The 27,492-nt window shown below is 35.9% G+C and overlaps 2 protein-coding genes across 3 annotated transcripts in view; both read left to right on the plus strand.

Moving 5' to 3' along the window:
- The first annotated feature begins 11,046 nt into the window (after positions 1-11,046).
- LOC148944909 (DNA repair and recombination protein RAD54B-like) overlaps positions 11,047-27,492 on the plus strand; it is a 55,382-nt gene continuing 38,936 nt past the window's right edge. The window contains exon 1 of the mRNA XM_089099209.1: positions 11,047-11,061. The gene's annotated coding sequence lies outside the window, so the exon portion shown is untranslated. The remainder of the gene's footprint in view (positions 11,062-27,492) is intronic.
- Positions 11,049-26,092, plus strand: LOC148944910 (DNA fragmentation factor subunit beta-like). Of its 2 annotated transcripts, none has more exons than XM_089099210.1 (2): positions 11,049-11,157; positions 24,863-26,092. In XM_089099210.1, exon 2 carries the CDS (start codon positions 24,900-24,902, stop codon positions 25,866-25,868), a length of 969 nt encoding a protein of 322 aa, XP_088955336.1. In that variant the 5' UTR covers positions 11,049-11,157; positions 24,863-24,899; the 3' UTR covers positions 25,869-26,092. The 2 variants fall into 2 exon arrangements, with proteins under 2 accessions (XP_088955336.1, XP_088955337.1); XM_089099211.1 differs by having other exon boundaries at positions 11,085-11,204.

Genomic DNA, 27,492 nt, shown 5'->3' on the forward strand with positions numbered 1-27,492 from the left:
CGTCGTTGAATCGCGTCTAAAGTTAAAAGATCAGTTTGCATTATATGCAGAGGGAAAAAGGCTTTAGCTTTTCGATATTGTTTGCCACGAAGCCTGTGATTCCGATGCAGTGTGTAACTCGGTTCATTTTCTAGATACTCTTTTACTTTTTTTTAATGTGCTGCCATCTATGTCAGAGGTAACTTTAGAAAGCGTTGTGGGGGAACTTAGACTTCCAGCTTCACCAATATTTTCATAGACATGCTTTAGAACTTCAACCATTTTGAACGCAAACGCGTAGTGTAATGTCCACTCCCCTTTTGCACACTGGAGGGTGATTCAATCCGTCTTCGCTTTTGACTAGCAGCCACAGGTGTTATAAAATAATTGCCGCTGCTGCTGCTGCTGCTGCTGCTACTATTTTCCAATATTGAATCTTCTTCTTTTTTAAGTGGTGGTGGTGTTAGTGTTGTTGGAGGAATATATTCTCTTAGTTTCTTTAGAATTTGCTTATTACCAATAAGACTTTTGGGGAAGTTTGATGCATTTAGAAAGGTGTATAGATTACGGTCAAAAGATAAAAGTCCTTTACGATTCGTAACCATATCACAAATTAAATCAACTAGATTATAACTTTTTCGCTGAATTATAATTCCTTTCCCTATGTTATCGACTTGAACTTGATGATCATCACCACCACTACTTTCCAACATGAGATATGATAATACTCTTTTACTCTGTTCCCGATAGGTCAGTGGCAGTAGGTTTCCAATTGTTGTCACTATTGAATTCAATTCCTTCTCCTTTGATTGCACTGCTGAATCTTGAGATGTTTCCTGTTTAGAGGGATCTGTGACGGTGACGGCGGGTCTCTCACGATAAGGTCTATGTTTGTCCACACGTCGTAATGCATCTTGAAGTAAAACTAGCTTTTTGTCATCGGCAATATTCTCATCATTAATGAATTTGCTTAGATTGTCTTCAAAATTCTCCACGGGCGAGAGGACAAGTTCAAATGGCGTCAATTTATAGAGTTTAGCCATTCTCTAAAGAAAGCTGTTTACAAGTCCTGCAATTATTGACAGTGAAACTGTACAGATCCAGACGCCCGATTGCAAAGCAAATTTTCTTTAAAAATGTTTCCTTTGTTTTTGCCAGCCAATGCACGTACTACGGAATAATGTTGCTTTGTCTATTATATAACCCCATCTGACAAGGATATATAGCCCTCAGTAAAATTTAAACAAAGTTCATGTATTAGATCATTGAAATCATTGTCAACACCATGTTTGAGTATGGTCACCTGAGTGAGGGTTTTGAAGTGCCGAAAACGGAAAATAAATGCCGTTGTTCGTGTAGTTTCTTCAATGTCACAATAGCAACTAATAGCCTTTTCTACTGTTCACCGGAAGATATACAGTAATTTCTTTGTCGAAAATATCTGTGACTACACGTAGATCCTCGGGTGTGCTCTGATTAAGATCTAGCAAAATATACACATTGGGCTTATTTGTCGCCTGAGTGTACGCTGACAGCGAAAATTTAGTAGTGGCTCGGTATGTTTTCTTATTGAGGGGTATTGGCGAGCTGGAATCACGAACAACTCGTTAGATCATATAGATGATGCAGTTTAAGGCAGGCACTCTTAAGAACATGCTCTGATGGAGTAGATTGTGTATTACTAGGGTAATGGAGATAAGTTCATAATGAGAGTTAACGGTAAACAGCTGTAGCATTTTTTGTGAGAACTGTTCAATTGATTCGGCCAAATCATCAATAATCAGCCATGAGTTTGGTTCAAAACTATTGAAAACATCAAGTCCCCTTATGAACTGTATTGGGATAGTTGTGGTAATAGCTTTTATTTGATCGTAGGATTCCTGCCAAAGACTATAGCAATAATAAATTTTCTTTGTCTTTTCCAAAAACTTTTTATTGCAATTTTTAATTATTTTAGCTAAAAGTGTCGTTTTCCCAGACATTGATGGATCACACAGAAATGACCTGAATAGTGTTTTAAATTCATACATACTGCTGCTGCTGTAGACAACAGTCAGACTACAACTAACTGTAAACCATACTTGTCCAATGAACAAATAGTAATAATAATTTTCCCATACATCTATCTAGTACGTTAACAAGAACAACAAAAACAATATTTCATTCATTTATTAACATGAAAACCCTTTTTTGTTCGACAACAACATTTATTGAACAAAAACACTTGTTCAGCAAGAAGAAAAACTCTGTTTGTTCAACATGAACAACAACAATATTTACTAACAACAACATTTTTTTTTTGTTCAACAAGAACAAAAACATTTTTTTCACTTTTTTTTGTTCAAGAAGAACACAATTTATTATCACAAAAGCATCTTTTTGTTCAACAAGAACAACGACACTATATGTAAAATAACATTTATTGTCATAAAAAACACTTTTTATCCAGCAAGAACACCAACACTATGTGTACACACACACACAAACACATTTTTGTACAATAGCACTATTTGTACAACACTTAAAAAAAACAACTAAAAATAGCACAGTTGAACACTATGAATTTATACCCCCCACCCTCCGGACCGAAGTCAGGCCGCGAGCGGGACCCCCCACCCCCCGGGAACCGCGGGCCGAAAGCCGGCCGCGGGCGGACCCGCCCACCCCCGGGGTCGCTATGGATCGAAACAGTATACAATAGTCGCCGTCACTGCAGGTTAGGCTAGATCATTTAAGTTAATTTATCAGGTTAGGTTTGAGTTAGGTTAATTTATCCAGGCCAAGTTGGTTGCGATAGTCTACACATTCAACCTGGTCTGAAATTCTATAGTGGCCGTGGGGGAGTACATTTACACTCTTCTCGAGCACAAAGACTTTGTCGGATATACACGACATTGCATTCTTTTCCACTCTAACAGTATAATTTTTATACTGTAGAGAGCGAATTGCTAGCACTTGTGCTCTCGGTACTAGGCTACTCTCTACATTGTCTCTGTAGACACTCATGTTGAAATTGTTCTTTACAAAATGTGTAGGCACCCCTTCACCCCCAGGGCAGAATTTACAACGCCTGTCCCGAGGTTCTGGGGGGGGGGGGTTGACCCCGGAATTTTAATATCTGATGTTTGAACTATTTTTATAAAAATGGTCACCTCAAAATTTTTATCGGATGAGTTTGGGGAAGACAAAAGGCGTGGAGGGGAGAGGTGGTATGTGCCCTCCGATCGCTTTTGAATCTGAGAAAGTGAACTAGAACTTTTAATTTTCAGTCAAATAAGCCTTCTGAAGTTTATACGAGCATCCCTTTCATAAAAACCATATACGACCCCAGGACATAACTTACAAGCCTGCCTCCCGGGCCCCAGGGGGTTTTGTCGACACCGGAGTTTTGTTATCTGACCTTTATTATTTTAAAAAATGGCTATCTCCAAATTTGTATCGGATGTGTTTGGAGAAAAAAGGACGTGGTGGGGCTAGTTGCCCTCCGATCTCTTTTTACTCTTAAAATGCAACTAGAAAATTCAATTTCCATTCAAATGAGCCCTCTCTGAAATTTAGCGGAGGACTCCTTTCATAAGAACCATATATACCCCCAGGGCATAACTTGCAACGTCTGCCCACGGGCCCTAGGGGGTTGTGTCGACACCGGAGTTTTTGTTATCTGACCTTTGAACTATTTTTAACAAAATGTCTATCTCAAAATTTTTATCATATGCATTTGGGGGAAAACGGGCGAGTGGGGAGGCTAATTGCCCTCTGATCTCTTTTGACTCTTAAAAACTGATCTAGAACGTTCAATTTCCAATCAAATGAGCCCTTTCTGAAGATTATACGAGCGTCCTTTCCATAACAGCTATATATGCCCCCCGGGCATAACTTACAACGCCTACCCGGGCCCTGAAGGATTGTGTCGATTCCTGAGTTTTCGTATATGATCTTTGAACCATTGTGAAAACGTCGATCTCTAAAAGTTTTGATCGGATGGGTTTGAGGAAAATAGGGTGTAGAGGGGGGGCTAGTTGCCTTCCGATCTCTTTTGACTCTTAAAAAGTGAACTAGAACGTTCAATTTCCAATCAAATGAGCCCTCTCTGAAGTTTATACGAGCATCCCTTTCGTAACAACCATATGCGCCTCCAGGACAACACTTAAAACGCCTACCCTCCGGGCCCTGGGGGGTTGTGTCGGCACTGGAGTTTTTGTTATCTAATTTTTGAACTATTAAAAAAAATGGCTATTTCAAAATTTGTAGCGGATGGGGGAAAAAGGGCGTGAAGGGGCTAGTTGCCCTCCGATCTATTAACTCTTAAAAAGTGAACTAGAACTTTCAATTTCCGATCAAATGAGCCCTCTAGGAAGTTTATACGAACATCCCTGTCATAAGAATCATACTTGCCCTCAGGGCATTACTTAGAACGCCTGCCCTCGGGCCCTGGGGGTTGCATTGACACCGGAAGTTTTCTTATCCTACCTTTGAACTATTTTTAACAAAATGTCTATCTCAAAATTTTCATCGGATGGGTTTGGAAAAAAAGGCGTGGATGGGGGGGATAGTTGCCCTTGAATCTCTTTTCATTCTTAAAAAGTGAACTCTAACTTTCAATTTCCAATCAAATGAGCTCTCTCTGAAGTTTATACGAGCACCCCTTCCACAAGAACCATATATGCCCCAGGGCATAACTTACAACACCTGCCCTCAGGCCCTGGGGGTTGTGTTGACTCTTGAGTTTTTGTTATCTGACTTTTGAACTATATTTAACAAAATGGCTATCCCAAATTTTTATCGGATGTATTTGGGGAAAAAGGGGCGTGGAGGGCTAGTTGCCCTCCAATCTCTTTTGACTCAAACTGAACTAGAACTTTCCATTTCCGGTGAAATGAGCTCTATCTGAATTTTTAAGAGCATCCCTTCCATTAGAACCATATATTCCCCCAGGGCATAACCTACAATGCCTACCCTGGGGCCCTGGGGGTTGTGTCTACCCTGGAGTTTTCGTTATATGATCTTTGAACTATTTTTTGAAAAAATGGCTATCTCAAAGTTCTTAACGGATGGTTTTGAGGAAAAAAGGGCGGCGGGGGGGGGGGCTTGTTGCCCTCTGATCGCTGTTGACTCTTAAAAAGTGAACTATAACTTTCAGTTTTCAATCACATGACCCCTCTTTGGAGTTTATGCGAACATCCCTTCTATAAGAACCATATATGCCCCCAGGGCATAACTTACAACACCTGACCCCGGGGCCTGGGGGGTTCTGTCGGCACCGGAGTTTTTGTTATATGATCTTTTTTGTATTTTTAACAAAATGGCTATCTCAAAATTTTCATCGGATGCATTTTAGAAACAAAGTGCTGGGGGGGGGGGGGCTGGTTACCCACCGATCTATTTTGACTCTTAAAAATTGAACAAGAATTTTCAAGTACCAAATCAAACGAGCCCTCTCTGAAGTTTATGTGAGCATTCCTTCCATAAGAACCATATATTCCCCCAGGGCATAACTTACAACGCCTGCCTGCGGGCCCTGGGGGGTTGTGTCGACACCAAAGTTTTTGTTATATGATCTTTGAAGTATTTTTAACAAAATTGCTATCTCAAACTTTTTATCGGATGCATTTGGGAAAATTAGGGCGTGGGGGGGGGGGGCTAGTTTCCCTCCGATCTCTTTTGACTCTAAAAAAGTGAACTAGAACTTTCAATTTCCAATCAAAAGAGCCCTCTTTGAAGTTTATACGAGCATCTTTTCCGTAAGAGCCATATATACCCCCAGGGCATAACTTACAACGCCTGCCTGCGGGCCCTGCGGGGATTTGTCGACACCGGAGTTTTTGTTGTATAATCTTTCAACTATTTTTAACAAAATAGCTATCTCAAAATCTTTATCTGATGCATTTGGGAAAAAAGGGCTTGGGGGGGGGGGGGGCTGGTTGCCTTCCGATCACTTTCGATTCTCAAAAAGGGCACTAGAACTCTCAATTTCCAATCGAACGAGCCCCTTCCAAAGCTTATGTGACGACCCCTTCCATATGAATTGCCTCTGGAAAAAAAATTAATAAAACATTGAAGCCATATGGCCTTTACTATAGGCAACGCTATATATTTTGAATTGAAGTTATCAAGTATTTTGCAGTAGGTTGCATCAACACATGGCTAATTGTAGACAGAGAAAAGCCAAGACAGATAGTTCAAGTAATTGAGAGGCAAATGTTTAAATGTTAAATGGCACGGGAGTATGCGTGAATCTTTTATTGGACACATACTTGTCAGGTAACGTCAGGCAACGCTGTATATTTTGAATTTAAGTTATCAAGTATTTTGCAGTAGGTTTCATTGGTTGCATCAAGACATGGCTAATTGTAGATAGAGAAAAGCCAAGACAGATAGTTCAAGTACTTGAGAGTGTTTAAACAAATGTTTAAATGGCTGGGGCAAGGGTAAATGGCGGGAGTATGCATGACTCTTTTATTGGACGCTACACCGTTGCCTCTGTTTCTTTGGGTTTCCTCCAAATTCCTCTCAGCTACACTCTCCCCTAGCCATTTAACCACCTTGTCCTCCCCAATTGTATCTACCTCAATTTCATTCTTAGTGATTAAATACGTCTTTGGGAATGTCAAACCCCCACAGCCGTCAGGGCAAGGGCTGTAAGTTAGGTGATTCGTCTATTCTTTACGTATAGTAACTATGTCAAAATGCCTTATGTGTAAGCGGATTGTCCAAAGGGTGTAGCTCAGGAATGACTGAGTATATTAATTTGTAACTTTCAGAAAATGTCCAAAAAGATAATATTTGCATGCTACTACTACTACTATAACAACTACCACTACTACTGCTGCTACCACTATTTCTAATGCTTCAATTACCACTACTACCACACAAGTACAACTTCTGTACTACCAATGCTAAGGATATTGAAAATAATATTTGGAGAAATGTTGAGGTGAAACTTGAACTAAACCAAAACACACTTTGTGCAAACAGATTTTCAAAACGGCGTATCAGCATTGTTTTTGGAACGACTTACCTTATCAAGATGAAACTTCCAGGGCATCATGAGGAGATGTTCAACTGACCAAAAGGTAGCATGTGCTTGCAACTACTGCTCATTAACACTGCTGCAACTACTGTTAATGCTCCTAATACAACACCATTACTGCTACTACTGCTCTTACTACTATCACTACTACAATGATACCAGTACCATTAAGACTAACCATATGAAAGTGAAAAATTGACAGGATATTAAAGGTAAATTTGAAGATAATCCAAACCAACTATGTGCGTCCAGATTGTCAAAAGGGAATGTTTCAGAGATGAATTTCGGTATTAAGTTAGAACTTTCAGAGAGTGTTTAAAGAGGAAGATGAATTGATTAAAAGGCGAAAGGTTATATGTATATGTTACTACTAATACTAATGACACGGCTACTTTCACTGCTAATACTACTACTTCTACCACCACTACTACTACTGCTGCTACTATTGGTACTACTACTACTGTTAACACTACTACTACTGCTTCTACTACTACCACTACTAGTACTACTACCACTACTAGTACTACTACCACTACTATTACTGCTACTATACTACTGCTACTACTATTATCACTACTAATTCTACTAGTACTACTACCAAATTACTCTAACTACTACTTGAATTGCAACTACTAATTCTAAGGCTAAGAGTATTAAGATGAAAAGGGCATCAAACGGGGGTCAAAAGAGCTTATCATCAATATTTTTGGAACGGCTAACCGTATCAATATTCCAGGGTATCATAAGGGGGATGTTCAACTAACCAAAAGGCAACATGTTCATGCTACTATTACTATTAATACCGCTGCTACTACTGTTACTACAACTACTAATACGACACTCATATGGCTACTACTTCTCCTACTACTACCATTATTACTATGGTAGGCTACTACTACTATTAAGGCTAATTGTATGAAGGTGAAAATATGAGAAAATATTTAGAGGAAATTTAAAATGAATCAAAACGCACTATGTACATGCAGATTGTCAATAGGGTGTATCTCAAGAATATAGACTGTCAAAAGGACGCATCAACAGTGCTTCAAGAATGGTTTATGGTATTATATTGAAACTTTCAGCGTGTGTTGAGAGGGAGGATGAAAAAAAGCAAAGATGCTTGATGCATACTGCTACTAGTGCAACTACAGCTATTGCTACTACCCAAGATAAGACTGTTAAGGTGAAGCTTTTAACGAATATTTAGGTTGATGTCAAACTAAATGAAAATTTACTATGAGCATGTAGAATTGTAGATTGTAAACAGAGTGCATACAATCAAACTGTTTGTGGTAACAAACTGTAAGTAAGGAGCGTCACGGCTCAATAGTAACCGAAACTCTAAAAAATGGAATTTTCATACCAAAAGATACATTAGAAGAATCAAATTTTAATGCTGATTTCAAATATATAAGTTTCATCAAATTTAGTCATACCCATCAAAAGTTACGCGCCTGAGAAAATTTCCTGATTTTCGAAAAAAGGGGGAAACATCCCCTAAAAGCTACAGAACCCTAATGAAAATCACACCATCAGATTCAGCGTATCAGAGAACCCTATTGTAGAGGTTTCAAGCTCCTATCTGCAAAAATGCGTGTTGATTTGTTGTTGTTTTTTCCATGGGTGATCGTATCGACCCAGTGGTCCTAGAATATCGTGAGAGCGCTCATTAGAACGGAAATTAAAAGTTCTAGTGCCCTTTTTAAGTGAAAAAATGGAGGGCAACTAGGCCCCCTCCCATATTCATTTTTTCTCAATGTCACCCGATCAAAATTTTTAGATAGTCATTTTGTTCAGCATGGTCGAAAATATAATAGCTAGTTCTTTTAGGATGACTTATTCGCCCAAAGTCCCCGGGGGAAGAGCTGAAAGTTATTAACTTTACCCAATGTTTACATATTGTATTGGTTATTGGGAAGTATACAGACGTTTTCAGGGGGAATTTTTTCTCTTTTTTTTGGGGGGGGGGGTTGGGGTTATGTGGGAGGATCTTTCCATGGGTGAAGTTTTCATGGGGGGAGGGACATTGTTATGAATGGGGTGGCGGATTTCCCAGCATTAGTTAAAAAACGATCAGAAATTAAATACAAAAAAAAGTTTTTCAACTGAAAGTAAGGAGCAACATCAAAACTTAAAACGAACAGAAATTATTACGTATATGATTGGGTCCGCTCAACTTTCGAGAAAGCCATTTAACCAAACAAAATTAAAATGAATATGCAAATTTTGCTTTAATAATCATGCACGGTGAGCCAAAATAAAAACCTGCATTAATTCAAAAACGTTCAAAAATTAAAAAAAAAACAAGTTTTTTTTAACTGAAAGTAAGGAGCGACATTAAAACTTAAAACGAACAGAAATCATTCCGTATATGAAAGGGGCTGTCCCCTCCTCAACGCCTCGCTCTTTACGCTAAAGTTAGACATTTTCTCACGACTTTTTTTTAAATAATAAAAAACTTTAGCGTAAAGAGCGAGGCGTTGAAGAGGGGACAGCCCGAGACACTTTCTCACAACTTTTTTTAAATAATAAAAAACTTTAGCGTAAAGAGCGAAGCGTTGAGGAGGGGACAGCCCCTTCATCCACAGAGCGTCCTTTTTTGGTCAAGCATCTAGAGCCAATAAAAAAATAGTTTGTCCAAAAATGGGACGGGAAAAGATCGTCAGAAAGGATCTGGAGGAAATTTGGACTTCTTGGGAGGGTGTAAAGTGGGGAGCTTTGAATAGGTGGAGAAGAACCATACCCAGTGCTGTTGGCCTCAAGTGGGCTGGTGCTGTTGTAAGTTGCTAGTAGCGAAAGTAGTAGTAATGCAAAAATAAGAGCAATTTAGATTGCAAAATAGTATCTTATATGGTAATTTGGATTGCTAGATTTACTTAGCCATGATAGTCCCACAAATCAGATTGTTCTGTGGATTGTTGACTATATCTTTTTGGTCCATAACAAGGGGTTAAATTTAAACTTCTTTAACAGATAATTTTGACGATAAATTTTTGTTATGTTTGAGAATAATTTTTACGTCCGTTTTTTATTTTTCTGTTTAGATTGAGATAGTTGACCGTTAAAAAAACCCACTTCCATTATCTTGTCAACAAATACATTAAATAAATCTAATATCCTTATTTTTATCAAATAACTCACCATAAAATCCGTTCTTCATTCTTTGCTTCCCACCTGCTTTCCTATTTTAGGCAATTGCTTTCACCGTTCTTTTCTTATATTAGCAATTGTTTTCTACAAAAATTTATATTAGAAATTGTAAATAAAATTCTGTAGAAATTTGGAAAAGATCTGGAAAAAATCTATGCTGTGTTTTGAGTGTAAATTTTGAAAGAATAAGAAAAAAGTACTCGAATTTATTGAATAAAGTAAATTCATACGGATGACTTTTGTGGTCTTTAGTTTTTAAGAATCAATACCAATACTTAAAAGCTCTGTGGCTTACAAAGTTTTAAATCTTCCCTGCCTACAAATTGAATTTTTCAGGATATTTTTCAATCCCGATAAGTGTTCATACATGGGGCTAAATCCTAACCTAAGTCTCAATCTATTTAAATCATGACTTTGATCGGTTGGAAATGAAACACTAGTGACCTTTCAGGCTCGACCCAAAAGAACAGAAGCCATCGTTTGGAAGCCACTTTAATGAACATAACGGATAAGGTCCCATTTGATGTTATACAGAATTAACGATAAGATTCTCAACCAATGCAAAATGTTAGAAAGCTGATTTTTCAGCACAGCTTAGAAAAATTGGGTTTTCACTAGGCCAAATAAGAGATTACTATCCTACTACAAAATTAACGAGTCATTTAGAAGGGAGAAGGTGGAACTTTAGCTTCTATTTGGTGTAATTGGAGTATTTCAGTGGAAGAACTTAAAACGCTTCTTCTTTAGATTGTAAAGGATGACCCAATCTAATTAGTAATTTGGCTAATTAGCTGAGTGTTTTGTGCATAAAAGTTAAAATAAAACGCGGTTTTTCTTCAGTTAATATCTGTAGTTTGCAAACACTGTCTGTAATATTAAAAATTTAATTCTTAAAGCTGGAGGTGTGTAAGATAAAAGTGTTCAAATCCACCCTTTTGTCAGACCAACTTTTTGTGAATTCAAGTTTTTTTTTGCCAGACAACTAAAACTTGTGAAGGGTAAAATTCTGCTTTAGCTACTTTTGGCTATCTTGGAAAGGGGTAAGGTTAGGAAAATGAAACTTTCAGGGATGGGTCTATAGGCTAAAGTAGGCCTATGTCATGGGAAGGTATTTTGAATTACCGGTAGATTTTTAACAAATCATTTTTGTGACTTATGAATAAAGGTAAATATATACCAAATCATATTATTGACTTATGCATAGCCTAAAGTGAATATACCACTTGATGCCTTTTTTTATGCTGATTACAAATAGACCTATAATAATCATTTCTATTGGAAATGAATTTCAGCCCCCCTGTATATGCCAATTCAGGGTAGGCTATATATTTCTACATTAGGGGGAATGGGGGCAAATTTTGTTTCTGATGTAAATGGCAGGTAAGTTTAAACTTTACCCCCCCCCGTAAAGTTCTACCAAATCATATTATTGAGTTAGAAATAAAGTGAATACACCATTCAATGCCTTTTTTTATGCTGATTACAAATATAATAATCATTTCTATCAGAAATGAATTTCAGCCCCCCCCTATATATACCTAACCTAGCCCTGAATTGGCATATATAGGGGGGGGCTGAAATTCATTTCTGATAGAAATGATTATTATATTTGTAATCAGCATAAAAAAAGCATCAAATGGTGTATTCACTTTTGTCCTAACTCAATAATATGATTTGGTAGAACTTTACCCCCCCCCCCCCCTAATGTAGAAATATATACCCTGAATTGGCATATATAGGGGGGGGCTGAAATTCATTTCCGATAGAAATGATTATTATATTTGTAATCAGCATAAAAAAGGCATTGAGTGGTATATTCACTTTATGCATAAGTCAATAATATGATTTGGTAGATATTTACCCAAATAAAGTAGGATGTCACCAAATGGCTAATTTGACAGTGTATATGTGCAAATATACGCTGTCACCCCCTAATGGGGTTTCCCACCCCCTAATGTGCAAATATATACCCTGAATTGGTATAGGCCTATAGGATTGGGGGTAAAATTCATTTCTGACAAAAATGATTATTATATTTGGAAAGAGCATAAAAAAAGCATCAAGTGGTATATTCGCTTTATTTGTAACTCAATAATATGATTTGGTAAAAATTTACCTAGTGCTGTTCTTTTGCACTAAGATCTTACATCTAAGATCTTACATCTTTCTGCAAAGATTTCTGTTCTTTTAACTCATCTTTCTTCTAATATCTTACAGCTCACTGATCCTAACAAAAACTTTGAAGGATGTCATCTTTCTGCCATATAGCACAGTGATGAGAGAACTTTGATAATATACTCATCATTGTTCTTAGACTACTGATCAGAGCGGAATGATGAAATATGTTTGCAAAAGAATGCTATAGGATGTAAGATCTTAGTGCTAAGATTTCATTTTTGAGTGTTCTTTGTCAAATTTGATCTTTCATTTAAGCAGAAGATCTATTTTGCAAGGTTTGCTTTTATAACACACATATTTTGAAAGGTCAGACCCCTCTAGAAAGAGAGGGGTTGATGTAGGTACTTCAAAATACCTTCTTGGGACATACCTTAGCCTGGCTACTATGTATAGGTCTTGGAAGATAGTGTATATGACAGGTTTATACCTATTCAACTTCTGACTAAATCATTTTAACTTAATCTTAGGTTACATCAGCCTAATTCATCTCTTTTTGATTGACATTAGGTGTTGAAAATACAATTCTTCTTGCTTTAGGCTATTGGAATTTAGGCCATGTCAAGGTTTCTTTTCTAAATTGACAAAATAGATAAACAGATATTTAAAACATTACAAAATCTGGATATAAGCCTCAAATTAGGGCTGCTGAGAAGGAAACATATTAAGAAAACAATTCTTACCTCACAATAGCCTATGCAGAATAATTGTAGTTAGCACATTTTAACTGCAATGCCACTATAGGCTACTTTAACCCCCCTCCCCCCAATGTGCAAATAAATAGCCTTCAGAATAACAAGAGAATTAATTAAGTCAAGTAAAAACAGCCCTCATCATGACTTTTTGAAAAGAATAATTAGATCATTTTAATCTAGTAAAGATTAATCTATGACAATAGCCTAGCCATTTATTTTTTAAGTAGGAGAGGGCTCTGTAGTGTCAAACAGCCCAAGCCCACACCACAAAGATGCATTGGTTCCACATCCCAAAAAATAATTGATTGTGGGAGGGGACTAATATTTAGTCTCCCTATCCTTACCATATATGTTTTTTAGCTGTTTGACATTACCTGCTGTAACTTTTCCATCCAGCTTAACATCCATTTTATAAAATACCTCAAAATAGTCTGTAATGTAGGCCAGACATTTGTGTATTAGATGCCTTCTTGCTTCTGTAACCATTTCATATTCTTGGCAAGCTGGCAAATCAGCTCTTCCTATTTGGGTGAGATGATTCTTATATTTTCCAATACCTATAATGGTCTCAGTAGCCATCTGTATACCAGACCTATTATATTTCAAAAGATATTTAATCAGTGCAGCATTAAGGTCCAGAATACTGCTTTTGTTTCTTTACATCCCACTGTTTTATGCCAATCCTCCCCCCCCATAGCTCCTTATTGCTGTTTTCCAGCAGTTTTGAGGGGTGGTAATGAAAGGTTCCAGTAAATCATTGATGCTTTAGCTGCTTCACCTGTTATTCTTTACTGTACCTGTGATCCCAGAGTGTCCTAGAGCAAACATCATTGTAGTTCATTCCCTGTTGGATGCTAGTCAATTACATGTATACTTACTGTAATATGTATTGTAACATCTAAGTCTGTTACATGTAGCATTCTAACTCACGTTTTTGCCTGCTCTTAATTTTCTCAAGAGCCTTGAGGCAGTCCTTGGTTTTCAGTTAAGTATGTTTGTCTACACCCTCTTCTTTACATTTGTGCCAGTCTCTTAGCTGTCTGTTCTGAATCAATCATTTCAGCCTAGAAGACAAGGACAAATTTCTCTAGGTGATAACTTGTTCTGTTCTTTTTCAAACTGTGGTAAAAATCATGCTTCTTAGAGCATGTCCTACCCTGTATCTAAGGAACTGATGTTGTGCTCCCACTTTTTGCAATGACTTTGGAGTTTTCAATAATATTGTTTAATATTCATGGTACAGAGGATAAGGACTTTGTTATTGATGAGCTCTACAATGATTTTGATTTGATCTATTTACAGGAGGATCTTCTTACAGACTTTAGCATTAATGTTTTGTAGCGGAGCCTTCATCTTGATGAGTTTTTTACTACTACCAGAGCCACAAGAGGCTGCCCATCTAGTGGGCTAGCTTGTGTTTTTAAGGACAATCCTAATTTGGTTTTGCTGGTGATTTTTTACTTGGATGAGTTTTTTTTGGCTGTTCATATGGGCACTATAGTTTTCATTAATTCTTATCTGCCTTATGATGACTGTTCTTCCAGATTGATGGCTGGATATGCTAAAGCTTGTAACACGTGGAAGTTTTTAGTGGAAATTTTTTTTTCTATTTCTCTAGATTATATGATCATTGGTGACTACAATACAGATATCAATTACTCATCAGTGAGAAGTGATTTGTTGTTAGATTGCCTTCCATCTTATCATATTATACCCAAAACTCATCTGTATTCTTATATTCACCAGTCAAGCAGTAAGAGCAATATTGATCACATTATTTGCTCACCTAGTATTACTACATCAATAGTGTTTGTACATGCTGAAGAACAAGACTTAGACCATCTTCCTATCTCACTTACTCTTATGCTGAATTTAAACCCTGCAAGTATTTGTAAAGTACCCTGGACTTCAAAATGGTTTGAAAAAAGTAATTGGAAGAGAGCTGATGTTCCTCTCTGTGCGTTTACACTAACAAGTCTGCTCAAAACTCTATACAAGTGAATTGCAAAAAGGACCTGAATTGCTATTATAATCAAATAATTAAATGTCTAAAAGATGCCGAGGCAGTTGCAGTGCTGCTGCAATGTGGTATGCAAAAACCTATTTGGTCTTTAGATCCTAATTTAAAAACTTTGAAAAATAAAGCTAAGTTTTGGTTAAAAGTCTGGAATGAATGTGATAGACCACCTTGTGGAATTGTATCTGACCTTTAGCAGTAAGATGTGTAGTGAATATAAAAATATCTTAAGTCAATGCATTATTGTGGTATGGATTTTCCAGTGTCAAAGAGAGAATGGAGAAAAGTTAATAATTCTGAGTTGATTAGAAGTGATGTGCCAAGTAGTGATTGTCTTCCTGCATCTGCTTGGCATGGCCATTACTCATCTATTTTTTCTAATGTTAATTACCATGTGCATTCTTTGTATACTCATTCTCATTCTGCTATTTTTAGTACCCCTCTATCTCAGCGTCTTTGTGTTCCCATTTCTCTTCCATCTGCAGTTGAAGAAATTAAGAAACTTAAATGAGATAATGTTGATAATGATGGTATATCTAGATTTCACCTTTTGTTTGATTGCTCCCCCCTTATTGACCATATACACCTACTTCTCCAGATGTGTATTTGTACTTTTAGTGTACCAGAGAGTTTTTTGTGTGGTACTGTTTCTTCAATTTTAAAGAGGGGAAATTCTCCTTTAATTTGCTCTTCTTACCAACCTATTACTGTCTCTTGCACTTTTAGTAAAGTTCTTGAGCATGTATTACTACCTTTTGTGACTAATAATATGCTTGAGAGAGATAACCAATTTGGATTTAAGCCCAGAGTAGGTTGTCAACATGCACATTGTGTATTATCTTCTTTGCTCCTTGAAAATTCTTCTAAGGGAAAGAGCATATATCTTTGTACTTAAGATCTATCAAAAGCTTTTGATAGTGTATGTCATAGTCAGCTTTTTTCTGCTCTTCATGGTTTTGGTGTCAATCTATCAGTTATTTTGGCCATCTTCTATTATTAAATTGAAAAGAGGTTTAAGGCAAGGTGGAGTTTTATCTCTGACCCTATTTAATTTATGTATTACAGGAGTTCTGGCAAAGATATTGGCTATTCTCTCTGGTTTTCCTGATGTTTTATACCTGGCCTATGCTGATGATCTGCTTCTTATAAGCTGTACTAAAACTGGTTTATCTAACATGGCTTCTTATGTTGCCACTTCTTTTTCAGACATAGGCCTTTCTCTTAATGTTGATAAATGTAAATTTCTTTCTTTTAATAACATTTCTAGTACTTCCCTTTGCTTTAGTGGCTTTACTATCCCTTTCATAGATTATCTTTGATGGCTCGGTATTTCTATTACTAATAGTCTTCCAAGCTTGCGCCAGTGCAGATATTAATATGAAAATTAAATTAGGATATGCTAAGATTGTTGCCAATAGAGGTAAATTTATAAACTTGCGTTGACTAAGCTCTACTCAACTTTTTTTGACCATTTGATTCTTTTTGCTTCTAGAATTTTTCTCCTTCTTAAGAAAAATGAGTTAAAAAGAATCTGGATTAATTATTTTAGATTTTGTAAATTTTTGTTGTTTCTTCCACCTTGGGCCAAAAACCGGGTAATTATTAATAAATTTCTTGTTCCTAATATTACTGAAAAAATGGAAACACTACTCAGAAAACTTTCAAATACTGCTTGTATCCATTTTTCTCCGCACCATCACCTTATCAGGTTTTTTCAGTTGTGTTTTTTTTCTTTTATTTGTTCAGTTGTTTTTCTCTGTTTGGTCACTCCACATTTTTTAGTATTTTGAACTTACTTTGACTTGCTGACTTACTATTGTGAACAGTGAGTAAAAGTCAAATAATGATAATAATAATGACAGCTTGTGTCCATATTTCTGTATATTACTGCTTATTAGATTTTTCAAGTTGTGAGTTTTTTTCTCTCTTCTTCTTTTTGTGGTAAAGCTTGGTAAAGCTTTGGTAAAGCTTGGTAAAGCTTTGGCTGTGGTAAAGAATACCCAATAATTTTCGTGGAAAATCAAGTTAGAAACATTGAAAATGCTATAACATACTTAAAACTATCAAATCTAAGTAATAATAAAATAAAACTGAACCAGGTAGAACTTGGATCAGTGGAAAAGATTTCAAATTCAGAAATAAAATCTCTAAACAGTCCAGAATTAAGTGCAAACTTCATTTGCCACGAACATTTATCCTCATTAAAACCGCAACCACAAGAAGAGTATGGAATGGCGAAAACGGATTTTTTGCAACAATTTGATTTAAAATATTTACCGGAAAACGTAAAAACTAGGCTGGAAAATATTCTTTGGGATTTTAAATGGACTTTTGCAAGACACAAAGCGGATTACGGATTAACTCACTTAATCAAGCACAAGATATCAACAGAGGGCCCCCCAATCAAAAAGTCACCGTATAAAACACCTTATCATTTAAAGCGATGGCTAGAAAGCCAAATAAAAGATAACACCAGTCAGAAAAGTCAGAAAAAAAAGATAACACCTGGAGACTATGTATAGACTTTAGATCACTAAATGCCGTCACGGTTAAAGACGTAATGAAGTTACCAAGAATTGATTCGATTTTAGATTCGTTAGGGGGTTCAAAATATTACACTAGTTTTGATTTAATAGCAGGATATTGGCAAATCGCTTTAGATTCAGAAACTAAGCATAAGGCTACAGTAATCTTAGACGATGGGAGAACGTTCACATTTGAACGTATGCTGTTTGGCTTATCATTTAGTCCAAATTGTTTTAGTTGCCTAATGAATTTGGTGTTAAAAGATAACGAACCAGGAATTAAAAAAGATACCTTGGCTTATTTAGATGATGTAATTCTGTTTAATGAAAACTTGGAAGACCACTTGGTCGGACTTAGAAAAATACTGGAAAAGTTCGAAAAAGCAGGCTTAAAATTAAAACCAGAAAAGTTAAAAATAGTAGTACCAAAAGTAGTATTTCTTTGACGCCTGATAAACCGAGGTACCAGTTCACCAAATGCAGAAAAAGTTACCGTCATAGAAAATCTACAGCCTCTTAAAGATCAAAACAGCTTCAGATCAGTTTGCGGTTATTTAAGCAATTTCAGATGATATATTAAAAATTATGCCACAATAGCACAACCTTTGACGAACCTTTTAAAGAAATCAGGTAAATTCGAATGTCCAGCGGAAGCAAAACAAGCACTAAATGAAATAAAAAGGCAATTATTACTGGCACCAATACTAAAACTACCAGATTTGTCACAAGACTTCTGTTTGCAAACAGATGCTTCGGGGTACAGTATCGGGGCCATATTATTAAACATAAATTCTGAAGGAGTAGAATCAATAGTTCAATACGCCAGTAGGTCACTGACGGAAGCAGAAAAAAAATACTGGACAGTTGAAAGGGAGTGTTTAGCAGTTGTAGTATTTACAGAATATTTTCGGCAATTTTTACTTGGAAAAAAAATTTATTTTACGAGTAGACCAAAAATCATTAGTTTGGCTACATACAATGCAAAATACTTCAGCCCGGCTGACATGGTGGACACTACGTCTGCAAGCATATTCATATACCCCAATATATATAAAGGGCCGTACAAATATTTTACCAGACTATTTGTCACAAAATCCAGATAAGGAAGAAAATGTGATAGCAACCATCCAGAACGAACTGGAAGGGGTAGAAATACTGTCTAATGAAAATATTTCGAAGCATCAAAATAAAGATGATTTTTGTTTAGCAATGAAATCCTTTTTATCAAAAGGTACGGAACTGCCAGAGCACTTTAAACATTTTTTAAAGGACTTAGATAATTTTGATCTGGACGAAAGTAAAAATTTTTGTCTTATCATTGTAAGTGTCTAAGCATCTTATTATATATTATTGTTGTTTTTGAGACTTGTGGTCTACTTGGGACAGCCAGTCCCAGTAGACAGAATATATCCGATGATATTATATGTTAAATGAATAAAAGTATTGTATTTTAGACAACCTCTCTGCGATCTACCTTTAGCCTTTCGAACATACCCAGTTGGCACGCCTCATTAGTTCGGTTACAGCATAATGCACGCTACCAAAGTTTAATTACCTTAGGGCCAGAGTTTATCTCCCCTATAAAGGGAGAATAAAGGCATCTACTACTACAACCCCCAATTACCATAAAATAACCATCACAACATTTTCCCCCTCCTTTCATGTTATTTCTCTTTTGTTTTAGTTTCTTTTAAATTTCTTATGTATTGCTCTGTAACTGGTAATCTTTGATTTCTATATTGATTTGTGTTGCATTTTATGTGTTTCCCCTCGTGATACTCCATGTATTGTACCTCTGTAGGGTTAGAAATAAATAATAATAATAAGCAAAAATAATCTAGTCCTTGTGGCATTTCATGTCTGAAGATTGTGATAAAACATTAAATCGCTTAAGAAAGGAAGAAAATGAGGACAGTTAACAGCCAGTGAAAAAATTGGTTAAGACCTCCACTTGACCATCCTCAGTGCAGAATAAAATTGATAAAAATATAAAAAACCAAACCTTAAAATAAAAAGATTATGATGAATTTTTTTCTGCAGGTCTTTTTTGACATTTTGACCACATTATTATCAAGTGTCTCCCATTGTTGATCTAATCTTGATGATGAAGTTTTCCTAGGTGTAGCCAAGCCAATTATCTCCCACTGTTAATCTTTAACTTTTAAAAACAAAATTCATCTCACTAGATGTGTGTCAACCTTTGGCTGATGTTATTCAAGTAGCTGTTGTGAAAGTTTTTTGGCTATAAACTAGAGGGAAGCTGTTTTTTTTCTATACTAGAGAGAATGACTGGCAGACTCAATAAGTTTTCCAGCACTCTTTCAAATTTGTGCAAAAAACAGAAAACACAGTATAAAATCAGTAATATGGTAAATGATTTAGATGAATAAAGGAGCCAAATGCAAGATGGGCTGTTTATTCTTCATATGGGAAGGCCAGCTCCTTGACTACAATTGCCAAGATTTTCCAGAACTCTATGAAGTATTATAAACGAAACTCAGAGAAGAGAGAAAGTAACAAAATGAAAAATAAAATCAAAAAGGGTGAAAAAACGAGGATTTTGTTAGATATGCAAATAGGTTCTTTTAAGTTTTTTCGGGTGAAAATATTGATTGAGTCCTTCAAGATTAAACTGTCGTAAATTGGGCTTAATGAAATATCTCCAGTATCTCTATTTATTGCTAAATTTTGGTTCATATATTGGTCATTTAGATTCTCGTTTTTTTTTGTTTTTTTTTCTTCTCTTTTTTGTTTTTGTTTAGCACTGAGGACGACTTGGCGGAGGTCCTTGTCGAAATATTTGCTTATATTTTGTCTTCTTCATGGTTCGCTGGCTGACAAAATCCTCGTTTTTTCACCCTTTTTGATTTTATTTTTCATTTTGTTACTTTCTCTCTTCTCTGAGTTTCGTTTGTCATGTATAGGCAATAAATAGAGATACTGGAGATATTTCATTAAGCCCAATTTACGACAGTTTAATCTTGAAGGACTCAATCAATATTTTCACCCGAAAAAACTTAAAAGAACCTATTTGCATATCTAATGAAAACCGAAATTGTAGACCAGCCAAAATTAATGCAAGACGAAAGATCCTTACACAATCATCTTGGTAAATTTCATTTTCATTGATTCCTGAAAGGTTTTTTATTCAGTGTCTATTCTGTCTTTGTACAGGAAACTTCGAAAGGTTAGATTCTCGTTTTTTTGTTTTTTTTTCTTCTCTTTTTTGTTTTTGTTTAGCACTGAGGACGACTTGGCGGAGGTCCTTGTCGAAATATTTGCTTATATTTTGTCTTCTTCATGGTTCGCTGGCTGACAAAATCCTCGTTTTTTCACCCTTTTTGATTTTATTTTTCATTTTGTTACTTTCTCTCTTCTCTGAGTTTCGTTTGTCATGTATAGGCAATAAATAGAGATACTGGAGATATTTCCTTAAGCCCAATTTACGACAGTTTAATCTTGAAGGACTCAATCAATATTTTCACCCGAAAAAACTTAAAAGAACCTATTTGCATATCTAATGAAAACCGAAATTGTAGACCAGCCAAAATTAATGCAAGACGAAAGATCCTTACGCAATCATCTTGGTAAATTTAATTTTCATTGATTCCTGCCTGGTTTTTTATTCTGTGTCTATTCCGTCTGTTTACATGAAACTTCAAAAGGTTAGAGTCTCGTTTTTTTTTTTTTTTTCTTCTCTTTTTTTTTTTTTTTTTTCAATTTTGACGAATTTGCGGTGGTCCTTTTAGAAATATTTGCTTATATTTTGTCTTCTTCATGGTTCGCTGGCTGACAAAATCCTCGTTTTTTCACCCTTTTTGATTTTATTTTTCATTTTGTTACTTTCTCTCGTCTCTGAGTTTCGTTTGTCATGTATAGCCAGTGTGGTCTAAGAATGTATTTATGAAGTATTATGTAGAAAGGATCATTGGTAAGACTCTGCTGGTCTTCCTTTCTTTGACAAATCTTCTAGGAGGCTGGTCTGATGATGATTGTTTCTATGCTAACCATCTAAGCATGAGTAGAAATCTGAAACTGATTTGGCATTTCTGTGTGTTTCATCCTCTACCTGTTTAGTCATAGGGATAGATGTCACAACTTGACCAGTGATCATAGACTCTGTCATAACTCTCACTCTGGCATTCACTATACAACTCATCTTTACAATATATTGTTTCATAGCTCACAGAATCCTTAGTCAAAATGAGTAATTACACTAAGAAGTCCTTCAGGCTTTCATCTGAGTTTGTTATCAAGATGAAATATTTATATCTTCTTTACTGTTTGAGAAACTTCCTCATTTTCTTCTCTTCTCTTGTTTTATCTTGTAAATATTTCTTCCAAACCCTTCTTTGAAAATTTTATTTCATCACTGGGCTACTGAAATATCAGACAAATGTTAAAATTTTGCCTTTTTTGATTCAAGTTAGCTTTCTCAAAAAACAATCACAAAGAAAATTATAACTAAGAAAAAAACTTTGTTGGCCTATATAATCAAGACAACAATAGATAAAAAGATCTTTAAAACATTACAAAATCAGGATATAAGCCTAGAATCAGGGCTGCTGAGAAGGAAACATGTTAAGAAAACAATTCTTACCTCATAATAGCCTATGCTGAATAATTCTAGTTAGCACATTTTAACTGCAATGCCACTATAGGCTATTTTAAGCCCCTCCCCCTAATGTGCAAATAAATAGCCTACAGGATAAAAAGAGAATTAATCAAGTCAAGCAAAATCAGCCCTTATCATGACTTTTGGAAAAACTAATTAGATCATTTGAATCTAGTAAAGAGTAACCTATGACAATAGCCTAGCCATATATTTTTAAGTAGAAAAGGGCTCTGTAGTGTCAAACAGTCAAGGCCCATACCACAAAGATGCATTGGTTCCACATCCAAAAAATTAATTGATTGTGGGGGGGGGAGAGCTAATATTTAGTTTCCCCATCTTTACCATATATTTTCCCAGCTGTTTGACATTACTTACTGTGACTTTTTCCTCCAGCTTGGCATCCATTTAATAAAATATCTCAAGATGGTCTGTAATCTAGGCCAGACATTTGTGTATTAAATGCCTTCTTGCTTCTGTAACCATCTCGTATTTTTGGCAAGCTGGCAAATCAGCTCTTCCTATTTGAGTGAGATGATTGTGATATTTTCCGATACCTATAATGGCCTCAATAGCCATCTGTATACCAGACCTATTATGTTTTAAAATTTATTGAGTCAGTGTAGCATTAAGCTCCAGAATACTGCTTTTGTTTTTTTACATTCCACTGTTCTATGTCAATACCCCCCCCCCATAGCTCCTTATTGCTGTTTTCCAGCAGTTTTGAGGGGTGGGAATGAAAGGCTCCAGTCCTTAGTACATCATTGATGCCATAGCTGCTTCATCTGTTATTCTTTACTGTACCTGTGATCCCAGAGTGTCCTAGAGCCAACGTAATTGTAATACATTCCCTGTCGGATGCTAGTCCACTACATGTAGACTTACTGTAATATGTACTGTAACATCTAAGTCTGTTACATGTAGAATTCTAAATCACCTTCTGGCCTGCTCTTAATATTCTCAAGAGCCTTGAGGCATCCTTGGTTTCCAGTTAAATATGTTTGTTTACACCCTCTTCTTTACATTTGTGCCAGTCTCTTAGCTGTCTGTTCTGAATCAATCATTTCAGCCTAGAAGACAAGGACAAATTTCTCTAGGTGATAACTTATGTTCTTGTTGGAACCAGGAGTATTCTGGTGTATAATTATAAAGAAAAGCCAGAAAATGAAAATATGATTGAATAAATGTGAAACTAAGGTAAATAAAATAACCTAAACTTAATAAGCTAAAATAATCTAGTCCTTGTGGCATTTCATATTCAAAGATTGTGATGAAGTTTTTTCTGCAGGTCTTTTTTGATATTTTGAGCACATTATTACCAAGTCAAGTGTCTCCCATTGTTGATCTAATCTTGATGATGAAGTTTTCCTAGGTGTAGCCAAGCCAATTATCTCCCACTGTTAATCTTTAACTTTTAAAAACAAAATTCATCTTACTAGATGTGTGTCGACTTTTGGCTGATGTTATTCAAATAGCTATTGTGAAAGTTTTTTGTCTATAAACTAGAGGGAAGTTGTTTTTTTTCCTTCACTAGAGAAAATAAATGGCAGACTTGATAACTTTTCCAGCAGTCTTTCAAATTTGTGCAGAAAACATAGTGTAGAATGAATAATGGGATAAAGAATTTAGATGTACAAGAGAGCCAAATGCAAGATGGGTCAGTTCTGTTTATGCTTCATATGGAAAGGCCAGCTCACTGACTACATTGCCAAGATTTACCAGAACTGTATGAAGTATTATGTAGAAAGGATCATTGGTAACACTCTGCAGGTCTTCCTTTCTTTTACAAATCTTCTAGTTGGCTGGTATGATGATGATTGTTTCTATGCTCACCATCTAAGCCTGAGTAGAAATCTGAAACTGATTTTACATTTCTGTCTATTTCATTCTCTACCTGTTTAGTCATAGGGATAGATGCCACAACTTGACCAGTGATCATAGACTCTGTCATAACTCTAACTCTGGGATTCATTATACAACTCATCTTTACAATATATTGCTCCATAGCTCACAGAATCCACAGTCAAAATGAGTAATTACACTAAGAAGTCCTCCAGGCTTTCATCTGAGTTTGTCATTAAGATGAAATATTTATATCTTCTTTACTGACTGAAAAACTTTCCCATTTTCTTCTCTTCTCTTGTTTTATCTTGTAAATATTTCTTCCAAACCCTTTTTTGAACATTTTATTTCATCACTGGGCTACTGAAATATGAGACAAATATTAAAATTTTAACTTATTTGATTCAAGTTAGCTTTCTCAAAAACAATCACAAAGAAAATTATAACCAGGAAAAAAAAACTTTGTTGGGCTATGTAATCAACTTTGATTATAAAGCAACATTTTTTCCTCTTGTGGTGTCTACTGACCCTACCAGGGCTTCTATAATATTGGGATTGGTTTTAACCAGTTCTAGTTTTATATTTGTGACTCTGGGTGAATTTGAGGAGCTGAAGGGGTGTGAAGGCTATACTTTTTTTTTGAGATTTTCAAAGGAGGCTGAAATCCTATGTTTCTTCCTTGGTTTTGACCCAGCAGTCAATTTTGCAGCTCAAATCCTGGCACCTAGAAAGGCTTAATCATATATTTTATGGTTGAAAACTTGTTAATGTTTTTTTTTTATTAGCAGTTTTGCTGCTTTTCTAGAACAATAGATTAAATTATTTTGTTTTGTTTAGGAATTCTTGAACTGCATTCCTGTGCATATATAGCGCAATGATTAAAAAGCTAATTAAAGTGAAGCAGTTAGAAACTGGTATAATGAGTGGCATAGCTGCTGAGAATTTAGTGGAAGTGAAAGAAAAGATTTTGAAACTTGTTTATAAAAATAACCAAAAACTTAACCTATACCTTGAAGACTTCACTGAACTTGTTGATGAGGACTATTTTCAACAGCTTGATAACAATTTGATAGTCCTAGCCTGTGAGGAGGACAAAGACCCCAGGATATTAGTATCAGATCATGTGGTGAACCAGTTGAGTAGGGCTATTGAAAACAATATGAATAATATTAATGCTATTCTCAGTAAGCCTGAAATTGTTCAAAAAATTAAGAATTTATCAGAAAAATTGGCAAAATCACCTAAGTGTGGTCTTAGTGGTAAAGACGAGCATCCTGAGTGGTTTGATGGTTGTCCAACTGTGGCAAAGACAAAGGAGGAGTTTATGTTCAAAAGATGTCAGGATCGGATTCGAGGCTATTTACGTTCATTTGTGATGCAGCTGAAAGAACACAGTGAAATTGCATGTATGGACTATTTTGTAGTTCTGTTTAAAGAAAGATTGAAATGTAACATGTACCATGGACACTTTTTTGATAGGTCAGCAGTTGACTGTGAGCGATATTGTGATGAATCTGGAGATTTTCCATGTCAAGGGGAAGAATATGTTCCAAATTTGAACAAAAAGTCATGTTGCTATACACATATAATAAATCCATATGATTCTAAGGAGTCAAGAGTGCTTTTTTCTACTTGGAATTTGGATCATATTGTTGAGAGGTCTAGGACAGTAGTTCCATCTTTAATTGAAGCATGGAAACAAAGAAATGGGAGGTCTGTGAACTGGTCATATTTCTATGATTTAATGTTTACAACAAAGAATTTGAGACTTGTACATCCTGTATGTCATAATAAAAAGGCACATAAGGAGCATTTGTGTGATGAAAAATATATTTATGTCTAAATTTACTGTTCTTAATAAGGTTGACATCAAAGATTTTTTTCTTTATTAAATAAGGAAAACAGATAAAAAGCAAATGAGAGTTCACTTTTTCTAAGAGCGTTTTGATCTTTCACTGTTTTATGTTGAAGAAAATGCCAAATATGCAGAGATTTTTTTTGCCTTACCATTTACTGTAAACTGAGTAGACTTGGTACCGTACCACTTTTTGGGGATTTTAGCTCACAAATTTTCTAATTTTGGACAGAAACAGCTAAAAATTTCAGGAAAGGTGCAACTAGGTCTCTGGAAAACATGAAGTAATGAAAAAAAATAAAAAATTTTTCCTATTTTATTTTTTCAATTGTTTATGGTCCAATCTCACCCTACCGGTCAGGGTGACATTGCATCAGCGTATTTTGCTAATGAGAAACCAAAGACATGTGTAAACAGGGTTTACTCTGGTCCACAAACTTTATTTTTTTTTAAATTTGCATAAATTTGGCATTGAGTCAGGAACTTTGAGATTAAAGTAACTTCTCATCTTCACATATAAAAACGCAAACTAAGCTAAATAAAATTTGACTGAAGAACGGAAAAAATCTCAGAAGTCCACAAATATAAATCTGGTCAGCCTAGTTGAAGACACACCATGAGCTGGCTCTGGCTCTTTGAGTATTTTCAGAATGTTGGTCACTGGGCAGTCTTCAATATCATCACAATCAGGCCATTTCCAAATATTGGGTCTGACTATTTGCATTGACTTGATTTTGAAAGTTCTGTTCTTTTCTTTGATGATCATTCCAGGGAATTTTACCCCTTCATACACAAACTGAACATGATTTCCCACTTTCAGTTGCAGATTCTGGTTCAGACCTTTGGTTTTATCACTGGTGCTCTTCCGCTTTTTTTGCACAACTTTCCTTTCATGTTTTTCTAATATTCTCAGAAGCTCTTCTTCATCAGAGCTATCACCAGACTGTTTATTGGTCATCCCGCCTGTACCGGTAATATCTTCAACCGATTAGCTTCTTTCAGCAGCGACGTTTACCTTTTTTCGTTTTGTAGTCTTTGCTGACTCATTTCCGTTGAACAATATCTATCACGATATTGTTCAACACTCGAGTCGTGTTGGTTGTATCTGCATTAAAGCATGAAGGAAGGCGCTGAAGAACTTCGTTTCTATTCAGAGGATAAATTCCACACTTTTTAAAACCACTTTTCATATTTTCTGTTCCATTTCCTTCTTAGATACACTGTAGCACTTCTTTCAGCAATGTCGGAAAATCAGCCTTCGGTATGCCAACTGACGATCCATTCTTTTTGGTCTTGTACCTCAGAAGTATTTGTCGCCATTTTATTTTCATTGGTTGAAAATATGCGACATCCAAGGGTTGTGTCAAATGCGTTGAATTAGGTGGGAGTGAGATGAATGCAATGTTGTTCTCTTTGCAAGCCTTGAGAACATCGACGCTGATGTGGGATGAAAGGTTGTCAGAGATGACAACTTTTCTGCCTGGCTTTTTCTTTAAGACTGGCATTAGCAGCCAAAGAAAGTAGTCTTCAAAGCAAGTCAGGTCGATCCAACCAGACTTGGTGCGATTATATCGAGAACCAGCTGGTCCTCCTTCAACCCAGGACGTCCACA

The sequence above is a fragment of the Artemia sp. Qi Xiang Cuo genome, chromosome 13 (genome assembly GCF_049724085.1).
Source record: "Artemia sp. Qi Xiang Cuo chromosome 13, ASM4972408v1, whole genome shotgun sequence".
Classification (NCBI taxonomy): domain Eukaryota; kingdom Metazoa; phylum Arthropoda; class Branchiopoda; order Anostraca; family Artemiidae; genus Artemia; species Artemia sp. Qi Xiang Cuo.

Bases quoted from the DNA above. Each gene is read 5' to 3' on its own strand.
- LOC148944910 (XM_089099210.1), top strand. From the start codon at position 24,900: ATGATTAAAAAGCTAATTAAAGTGAAGCAGTTAGAAACTGGTATAATG.